At 37.0% G+C, this 9,690-nt stretch overlaps 2 protein-coding genes across 2 annotated transcripts; both read right to left on the bottom strand.

Moving 5' to 3' along the window:
* Window positions 1-1,244: 1,244 nt before the first annotated feature.
* On the bottom strand, window positions 1,245-7,252 carry cmtm3 (CKLF-like MARVEL transmembrane domain containing 3). The gene is made up of 5 exons (XM_053317629.1): window positions 6,977-7,252; window positions 4,091-4,246; window positions 3,884-3,979; window positions 3,606-3,723; window positions 1,245-2,796 (listed from the first exon to the last, which is right to left on the bottom strand). The coding sequence occupies exons 1-5, from the start codon at window positions 7,091-7,093 to the stop codon at window positions 2,768-2,770; spliced, it is 516 nt and encodes a 171-aa protein (XP_053173604.1). The 5' UTR covers window positions 7,094-7,252; the 3' UTR covers window positions 1,245-2,767.
* A 264-nt stretch (window positions 7,253-7,516) lies between these two features.
* On the bottom strand, window positions 7,517-9,177 carry LOC128357312 (CKLF-like MARVEL transmembrane domain-containing protein 3). The gene is made up of 4 exons (XM_053317641.1): window positions 9,052-9,177; window positions 8,412-8,567; window positions 8,234-8,329; window positions 7,517-7,760 (listed from the first exon to the last, which is right to left on the bottom strand). The coding sequence occupies exons 1-4, from the start codon at window positions 9,157-9,159 to the stop codon at window positions 7,641-7,643; spliced, it is 480 nt and encodes a 159-aa protein (XP_053173616.1). The 5' UTR covers window positions 9,160-9,177; the 3' UTR covers window positions 7,517-7,640.
* Between the last annotated feature and the right edge of the window lie 513 nt (window positions 9,178-9,690).

Genomic DNA, 9,690 nt, shown 5'->3' with positions numbered 1-9,690 from the left:
TGTACAAACAGGCAATCTTATCTTGAATAATCACATCTGTTTTACAGGATGAAGGACGATTTCTTTATTGGTGTGTTACATTGCTCGAATGTATTGAATCTACACTTTACACTACTCCAATTCAACATGTGTGTTTTCTTCGTCTCAGTTGTATGTAAATGAAGCTCAGATAAGAGTTTGTACCAGGTCTAAATTTATTGTATAGCTCCACCTCCTGGTCTCCAAATGTAAAATGTACATCTTGCAACTTTAGTGGCCTGAGTGCACAGCCTGATAGTTGTGTTTGTGTAAAGAAACACTGCAAATGATCAGTAAAGAGGATTTCTCATGAACCAATAGGACAGAAAATGTATTTTCATGTGGGTTAAAATGAAATTCAAATTTCATGGCTACTTGATTTATTGTTTTTCCACACAATTAAACAACCATAAAAGTGGCCACACCACACGGTATGTTTGATTAACCAGGCATTTATCATGTCTTAATAACTTATATCATGTTCAACTATTTCTCCTGAAGTAGTTGTTTAAATAGACAATCACTCTTGTATTTATTCAGAACACGGATAGATTTTGTTCCATGTAATATAACAATGTTCACTCAAAATTTGCAAACTCTGCATTATGCTATCTGATGATATAAACTGACCATCATATTTGTCAAGCTGCAACTGTTTGTGTACACGTTTGTGCTACAGTGTGCTATGATAAATTTGTATTTATGAGGACAAAAAAAGAAACACTTTCCACTAGTCTAGATTGTGCTATAACAGAGTACATGATCAGTCCTTGTGTTTGAAATGAAAGTAGTAATTACTTTTTTTTTTTTTTAAAGTGAGATGCTCCCCTGTTTCCTTTCAGTCCTGTAAGTTGTGTTAATAATTACAAGTTCTGTCATGTACAGCATGGAGTCCTACTTAGCTGAGTGTTTGTATTTCAAACAGTCTTAATAAGCCTCACATCAGTTTATAGTGAACATTTAAATAAAGTGATTTGGACATGATTGAAAACAGGTCAGGTTTTTATTCAAATCCAACTATATTTCATTTTTAACAGTTCAGCAAGAGGCTTCAATTATAAAATGGTACCAAATTGATCCTGATTGTAAGATCATTTTTCAAACTGTGCATCTTCAAGGCAGTGTGACTGAGTGTCTTTGCTGTCTAGTGAAAATGTTGTACAGTATCCAAATATTTCACACTGAAGGATTAAATGTTTCTTTATGTTTTAAGAAATGTCTCTGAGTTCTTAGGATAAATAATAAAAAAACTTCTTAGACTATTTGAAAAACATATTATCACAAAGCTTGAAACAGTGCCGTTTCCTCAGTTTATGAAAAAGCGATACCTGTTATAAAATCAATGAAGTAACAAAATATTACAATTAGCCCATACAAGGCACAATAGTGTTTAATTATTGTATATAGCCACAACTTTGGAAGTATTTTCTCATCTATTATGCCCTCTAGGTGCACAAAAGTTGAAATTCAACATGGAAATTAAAAGCCACAGGTGCCAATTTTCAGTCTTTCATATTTAATTTACAACACCATCGCAACACTTAGGTAGTGCAGCATGTGCTACATTATAAACAGTCACTGTGGCTTTCTAGTGCCTCTAATTTTGCAGTAGCTGAGAAATTGAAAAAAAAGATGAATACACAACTAAAAAAAGAAAAAATGAAGCAATGATTCACATACAGGGCATTTAGAATTCAACAAAAATAATACTGCATCACGTAGCTTCAATTCACAATTTTTCATACAGACAGTTTGGAAGAAGCACATACAGTAAACAAACAGTAAAGCAGTGTCTCAATATTTGGGGTAACTGAATAAGTTTGACCTAAAAACCTAAATCCACACAACAACTCTCAAACATGAACATTTTGGGACTCATAAACAACCAGTAAAAGTTTTGATGTCACACAGCAAAGCAAGCCACATGAACTCTGTTGATAGTCATATTTAAAGGCTGATAAGCGAACATCATCCTCACATTATAAAAATAAAAATACACTCCTGTAAGCATAAAGGCAGTTAGACAAAGGTTGTAACCAGCCAACCTGCAACCAATCTGGTCTCATATATTTTATAGTTCTGCTGTGAAATGATAAATGATGTTGATGATGCCCTCTGTCAAAGCTTCTACGTAACAACCTCATTATGAGTACTCTAGAACATTTATTCACCAAGTGCATTGATTTAGTGTTGTAGTTTAATATTTATGTAAATATTGTCATGGCACATTCCCTAAAAGTCAAAATGAATTCTTTTCTAAATAAACAAATACTTCCAAATGTAGAAACAACCTCTACAAAGTCCAAGTACAAGACCAGACAAGTTTCACAGCTTTGTAATAGTTAAAAAAGTCAGGTTGATCATTTAATTTACATTTTTTTCCCAAAAAGACGTTGGATATAAAGGTGTGAATGGAAAATGATTTAGTCTCCATACCATTTGTAATGAGCATTTAGTGGTTAAAAAACAACAATAGTTTTGTTTCCTGAATTTGTTGATATGATAAATGTGTAAAACACCATTTATTCATCATTTATTCAAAGAGGATAAATGCCTGGCTCTAGAAGACTGCTTGAAAAGTCCCCAAACTGCCAAATGAATGCACTTAATGAACCAACAGTCAATGTGAGCTTAATGTGATTTCAACTGTACACAGTATTAACGTAACCATGAGGCTTGATGAAACACTTGCAGATGACAGTGAAGCTACAGCCATGTCTTCTGCAAAGGGTTGAGGATCAGTGTGGTCTCAGTCTGAATCAGAGTCTGAATATTCATCTAAAAAACAAAAACACATCAGAAATCAGAATGAGTGATATATCTTAATATGGGTTTTATGTGTACCAGTTAGTAAATAAGTGAAAAGACCAATCGAAAAAACAAATGCAATGCAATATGATGCATTTGGACATTCACATTTCCATCATTAAAACAATGAAAGTACATGATGGATAAAACATTGCAGAAAGAATCAAAGGCTAGTTTTGTCTACATCACTAGAGGAAACGTTGTTTAAAGCAGCATTTCACCTACATGTCACTAAGACATTGTGCACCTCCCTTTAGCAGTGCCAAGCCATGCAGACGGTTTAGATTTTATTTATTCAGGATATGAAACATCCATCTCTGAAACTTGTTCCACAGCCCAAATGCAATGGAGGTGACCACATTTAATTTGTGGTGTTCAAAGTACTGAAAATGACTAAATAATTTAAACTCAGCAGAATCAAACCTGTCAAGAGACAATTTCACAAAGTACTTGTGTATGAATAGTTAATATCAAGTGAAAGAGCATAAACACAACTTAGCTCAGCACAAGTTTATTTTTATTGAATCTATTTCATTTCCATCTGCACACAAATATAGCTCAAATATTGTGAAATGACCCTTTAACCTCAGACAGGGGCAGAAGATTATTATAGTATAATATGGGTCAGATATATGGTCATATATAGTACATATTTATGGAAATATATGCATGTACATATTTTATGAACTGTTTCTAACATACAGTATGTCAATATGTAAACACATTATTTAATATTTAAGGTCTTATATGGAATAACAGATTTTCATTTGCTGTATTACCTTGCTGTCTCGACGGCTCATCGTTGGACTCCCCTCCTTGCTTTAGGAAAGTGGCCAGCTCATTAAAAATGAGGTAAAAATCTAAAGCAAATACGATGGTGGCAATGAACCCAAATATCTGCAATGAGACAGATGTTTGATATCAATACAGTGAAAAACTACAGGTGAAATAAGAACTGAGGTTGTTGGAAAATGGCTAAGTGTGTGTTTATGTGTGTGTGTGCACACTAAGTAATAAATGATGGTGGTGCAGGATTCAATTAAATAGTCAACTTTACCCCGGCTGCCTTGGAGGAACCATCCACATATTTAGACACTGCCATAATGGAAATGATAAAAAAGATGATGGAGGCCGTCACACATCTCATGAAATCCTTTGAGAGAAAAGAAAGAAACGCTTTTGTTTAGAGGAAAAACAAACACTAGGTGACAGTTCTTTCATCATGTATACCAACATATTATAACTGTGAAGTTTCACATCTCACCATTAGAGGCCAGAGGAAGCCCTTAAACCTCTCGTTGAACTTGGTGGAGTATGCAAACAGCAAGAAGAGAGCAGCCAGGAACTCCAGCAGAGGAACTGTCACAAAGGCTGCTGCTGTGGATGCAGCGAAACACACAAACGATACGAAGGACAGAGCCTACAAAGACAGTTAAAACACATAAATAAGTCTTCTTAAACTTTAGAAAGCTTCACAACTAAAACATTGGCAAGAGTGTAAAGTAAAATCATTTGTGGTTAAAGTCAACCTTCCCCTCTTCTACTGCATGATTTATTTTTTACTGCACTTATGTGAAGTGCACCTTTCCTGCATTGAAGTGTGTATTTATGTTCAAGCAAGCTGCTTTAAGCTGAAAGCACATCTACATTTTTAATCCAATTGATAAAAAAAGCAAAGTAGAATTTTCTTTGATCTTCTCCCTTCAAGATAATGTTACACCGCCCTGAAGCTGTGACACTGTGTCAATTACAGCTTCAGGCCTACTTCCTGTAAGGAGATACAACCGCTAAAAGACAGCATTTATTCACACAGGCTTGCTTGATGCTGCAGTGAATCCCCCTCTGTCTCTCTCACCCACACAAACGCAGATCTGTCATGATTAAATATGGCGTTAAACTGTGCTGTGCATGTGCAACAAGACTCCAAAAACCATTATCTACAATGTGGGTGAAGTTGGTCTCCCTTGTCTCTACATTAGAAGTACTGGACAAGTGAAAGCAAGTCCAGACACTGTAATCTAACAGCCCCGGCCATCTTGTCTTTGTCTCAGTCATTCATCCTGCACTGGCCTGAGGGTAGGAACTCCCCCTGTCTGAACCCAAACTGCTGCAGCTGCTGTTCTTTAGGAAAAAAAGTGCTACTGAGCAGCATCCTGTCAGAAATCCACAAGATCTCCCTGTAATCAGACAATGCCTACAGGTATAACTACACTAGAAGCTTTTCTCTGAGGTTCCCGGGAGATCCTCCGGCATGTTTGCATTTGAAGAATAAAGTCTGGGATGTTGGGATCAGCACAACACAGAAGCATTCTACTGTACATCATCAAGAATCCACTATAACATTCATATGAACCTGTCAGTTGTTTGTAACTTCTGGAGTAAAGAATAACTACATAATGTAGTCAGATCATGGAGGATAGAGCATGTTTTTAAACCACCTGCAGGGATGGGATGAGCATGTATTGAAGGTAGTGAAACGTGTGAGCTTCAAAACTTACATAAACACTCTAAAATGCAGAATTCTGACTGACAATCCTTTTTAGTTTACACCACCAAAATGGGAGGCACATATTTCACACATTTATGACACACAATGCAACAGCTTGTTTGAAAAAACTTTGGAAATGTATCAAATACAAGTGTATTTCACATTCCTGTTGCTGGCTGGGACTGTAGAATCCTAATGAGAAAGATGTGGTGGTCTGACACACTGTGTATAATAATGCATGCTCAGCTGGATACGTGTCTGACTAATACTTCCAAGAATGGCAAAGCTACAGGCTGTTTTCTTTATAGCTGCACATCTTACAGTTAATTAACTGTGAGCTGATTTTACACAACCTGTGAGCTTTGAATCGTATCAAAAAGACAGTGAAACTGCGAAACTTCAAACTCCAAAAAGAAAAGCTTCCCATTAACAACAAGAAAGACTCATTTAATGTGGAACAATATAGAAAAATCACACACTATATACCAAAACCATTACAGGCACATGCATTCATGGACAGAGAAGCAAAAGTTCTGTGGATTTTCCAGAGTAACAGGTAAAGTGTTTCCGTAAATCAGCATTGTTGTTGAATTTATTTTGAAAAAAATGTAATTTACTGGTGAAGAGTTGAAAACATATTCACACTGCAAAATATTATGCAGTGAAACTTGTGCCACCTCACACTCTCACTACATACATACAGCAGGATATTCGATTAGCAGAGGTGGTAAGGAGTCTTGCCACATCATATCTTGTGAGCTCTGATGACCTGAAAACCGAAGCCACAGCTATTTTAAATATAGTTTGTTTACTATATTCCTCTTTTTCCTTGCAAGTTCAGTCTTCTACTACTTCATATAGAAGCAAATGATTTTTATAATTATAACAGAGGTGGTCATTATTGAAGCTGTTACTACTCAACAAAAGTTTAAACCAGTCTTGTCTTCTACTGTGAGCAGAGGCCAGTAGGTTTTTAGATGACATATTGAACAGTTTTAGCCAAAGGGGTGACAGTGACAGTCACACAGTGAAGTAGTAGTAAAGAGGCTGGATTGTGTGAGTGTTTGCACTGTGGAGCTCTGCTTTCATACACCATGAGGACTGTGCTGCAGGCTACATATTATGGCAACAGGGTGAAGGGTGTGTAACTGTGTGGAACCTGACTGCTCTGTCACAGTCCAGCATGACCTGAAAGCACATGACACAAAAGTGAGGGGTCACACAGAGACCCTTTTCTCACAAATGCCTGATGCTATACTGTCCCTTCACCCCACCCTACCACACCCCAGTCAATCAAAAGTAACCTCTCTGTGATACTGACAGAAGCTCACACCGTTATTTAGAGGGAAGTGGCAGTAGGCCTACAGATGAGTTCTTTGAGTATCATTACAAAATATAAAAGTTTACTCAAAATTTTAAGAATTTACTCCAGTTTCTGCTCCTCCCTTCAGTAATGGAAACCTTGTGACCAATGCTAAAAATGACAGTCTGTTAAAGTGATTTCTAGATGTGCACTGTAACAATAGCTGCCATAACTGTTAGAAAAGTACAGATAAAAGCCCAAGAACGCAGCACGGTTTGACTTTTGTGCAAATCTCATGACGCAGAGGTTCAGTAACAGTATCATGTGTTGCAGAAGTGATTCCTCAACTCATTTCTTACCACTTCAGCAATAAGCAGCATTCCTTTCCTTGAAGAGGCGAACTCTTTGCTCGGAAGAACGGAGAGTAAGATACTCGGGCGCGGCTGGCTCGAGTTGGGAGCCTCGATGTCCCCCATGATTCAAAAGAAAATGAACTCCTCACCGACTAAAGGTATCCCAAACTAAATGCAACTCGACAGTCTGAAGGCAATACACAAAGATATGTGGGGGCGTGAGGCTTCTCGGAGGTGGAAACGGAAACAATGACAGCGCGGAAACGCAGCGCGCGCTCCCAAAAAGCGCAACATCTGCTTTCTCCAGATGTGAAATGTGAAATGCGATGCTCACAGCCTTATACAATCCAGCCCTGACCCAGTGAAGTAGAAATACCCCCCTGGTGATGTCATAAGACAAAGGACAAGTCGTTTTTTGTTTCATGTGTTGTCTCAGTGAGATTTATTTCAATTTTAAAATAACAATAATAACAATAATAATAATAATAAGTCACATCAACCGTATGGACTAAACTGGAATCTTAAACATACTGAAAAATGGCAATTTATATCATAGAACATATTGTACAATACAGCTTTACAATAAGTAAGTAAGTAGACCTAAGTTATTAATATTTCAGAGGACATGGGAGAAAGTAATCTTCTTTCTTTCTTCTTTAATTTCATATTTTCATTTATTGACTTGTGTGCCTTGATGCTGGACTTCGCTTCTTCGGTTGTTGAATGTGATGATCTTGAAAAGTGTGAAGCTATCCACGCACAGCAGCCCAACTGACAGGAAACCAACTATCTGCAAATCACAGAATAAATGCAGCATGTCAACACATCTGGGATCCTGTGTGTGTTTGTTTCTGTGTGTGTGGTCTGTCATAGGCTGCTTTTGGGGACAAATGTCTAACTTAGGACCAGTTAATTTGGGATCACTTGTCCAGTTAGGGACAAAAGCTGTGCCCCTAATTGGGAAAAAGTAGATGTTTGGGTCAGTAGTTAAGGTTAGAGGTAGGTTAAGATTAGGGTAACTCTTAGGATTGGGCAAGCAGCAGTGATTGTTCGGGTTAAGATAAGTATCCAGGAAATTAATGCAAGCATATGTCCCCAAAAGTGACCATGGTCTGATATGTGTGTCTGTCCACCACATGTATACAAGTAAGCTTGAAATCATATTTTATTGTCAGCATGGGGGAAAACTAAAATCCTGATGTCAAAATTTCCCCATGCAATGAGACCTGAAGTCGCAATTATAGAACAATAAATATTTCTCACCCCTCCGACCAGTGTTCCTCTGTAAGTGTATGTTCTCAAGGCAATCATGCTCAAGACAATAAAGTAGAGTGCTGCAAACACTGAATTGAAAGTATCCTGAAGAGAAGAGAAACTAAGTTTAATCAACTTTAATGGAACATGTAGTTAGAATTATTTCAATGAATAACACTTCACTCACAACAAGAGGCCACAAGAAGATAGTAAACTTCTTGTTGAGTTTGAACAGGTAGAGTAACACCAGAAATGAAGTAATCAGGAACTCAATGATGGTGGCTGCAATATGGCCTGATCTGGATGCTGTGGCATAACACACAAATGCCACAAAAAAAGTCCCCTAAAGCAGAAAAACAAACACATAACACTGATTCATTTTTATGGCAACAAAATGTCACACAGAAAACATCATCCATTGAAATTTTTAAAAAAGCTGGAATTGTAATGCCATGATTTGTGATGTTTCATTAATCTTCCAGAAGAGAGCAGCATATCAGTTCTGATTCAAACATGGACTTCCTGTCTGTTGGACATTTCAGTTTTTCTTGAGAAAAAGGAACTGACTTATCTGACTGACCCCGAGTTTCCACATCACATTTTCATACCATTTTTTGTCAAACACTGGCAATGTTAATATGGGTTATGTTATCAACAGACTAGTTTCAGAAACATGATTAACTAAAATATGTCAGACAAGCTTTGTGCCTTTCGTGCTCTTGCCTCATGTCTCTGTTCCCCTTTTTAATATGTGCACGTCTTCTCTGTTTCAGTATACATCTGCCGTGTAAAATGTTCAGACTTTTGTTGATGTGAAAATGTCTCACCAGCTCTGCTAGTTTCAGGATGCCCCTCTTGGATTTGAGAAAAGCAGTGTCCATGTCCATGGCTGTTGTAGTTATATTTTGATCCTCTGCATGAGGGTGTGAAATCATTTGCAGAAGACAGCTCAGTGTCTGTTTCCTGAAACAAGTAATTTCCTTTAAGCTGTAAAGGAAATGACTGTTAGTAAGAATATGCGCAATTGTTACACCAGCAGCTACTTTCAACATCTACGCAACTGAAAAAGGAAAACAGCATATCTAAGCATGTGCTCCGACTTTTTTAAAAAAAACAAAAAAAAAAAAACACAGAGCTGAAAAATGATGTTGAATGCTGGTAATCTGTCACTTTAAAAAAATTGACTCTATTGCATAATTTCAAATACATCAGCTGCAGCAAATGTCACTGTGTTATGTTGAACTTTAAATTATTGAAAGTTTTAAAATGCACCTTTGAATTCATAGTGAAACTATGTCAGGTATTTTAAGCTACATGAGCAGAACTGTAATAGATTTTCTCATAACAATATTTAATATGTGTGTGTGTGTGCATGTGTGTGTGTGTGTGACAGAGAGAACACATATTGCATGCAGGTCTGTTTGTACAGTACCTTTCTTACTACAGTACCAAAACAGTCTTGACAC

This window comes from Scomber japonicus, chromosome 1 (genome assembly GCF_027409825.1).
Source record: "Scomber japonicus isolate fScoJap1 chromosome 1, fScoJap1.pri, whole genome shotgun sequence".
NCBI classification, from domain to species: Eukaryota; Metazoa; Chordata; class Actinopteri; order Scombriformes; family Scombridae; genus Scomber; species Scomber japonicus.
The sequence above is the reverse complement of the archived record's forward strand: the minus strand, read 5'-3'. Positions and strand labels throughout refer to the sequence as shown.

What these genes read in the sequence shown, in the direction of transcription:
- cmtm3 (XM_053317629.1), bottom strand. Translation starts at nt 7,093, where the DNA reads ATGGGGGACATCGAGGCTCCCAACTCGAGCCAGCCGCGCCCGAGTATC. An exon ending in GTTCCTCCAAGGCAGCCGGG is followed by an intron (nt 3,724 to 3,883) that starts GTAAAGTTGACT and finishes GTCTCATTGCAG; the next exon opens with ATATTTGGGTTCATTGCCAC. An exon ending in TGAGCCGTCGAGACAGCAAG is followed by an intron (nt 2,797 to 3,605) that starts GTAATACAGCAA and finishes TTTGTTTTTTAG; the next exon opens with ATGAATATTCAGACTCTGAT.
- LOC128357312 (XM_053317641.1), bottom strand. Translation starts at nt 9,159, where the DNA reads ATGATTTCACACCCTCATGCAGAGGATCAAAATATAACTACAACAGCC. An exon ending in TCCTGAAACTAGCAGAGCTG is followed by an intron (nt 8,568 to 9,051) that starts GTGAGACATTTT and finishes TTTCTGCTTTAG; the next exon opens with GGGACTTTTTTTGTGGCATT. An exon ending in GAGGAACACTGGTCGGAGGG is followed by an intron (nt 7,761 to 8,233) that starts GTGAGAAATATT and finishes TGTGATTTGCAG; the next exon opens with ATAGTTGGTTTCCTGTCAGT.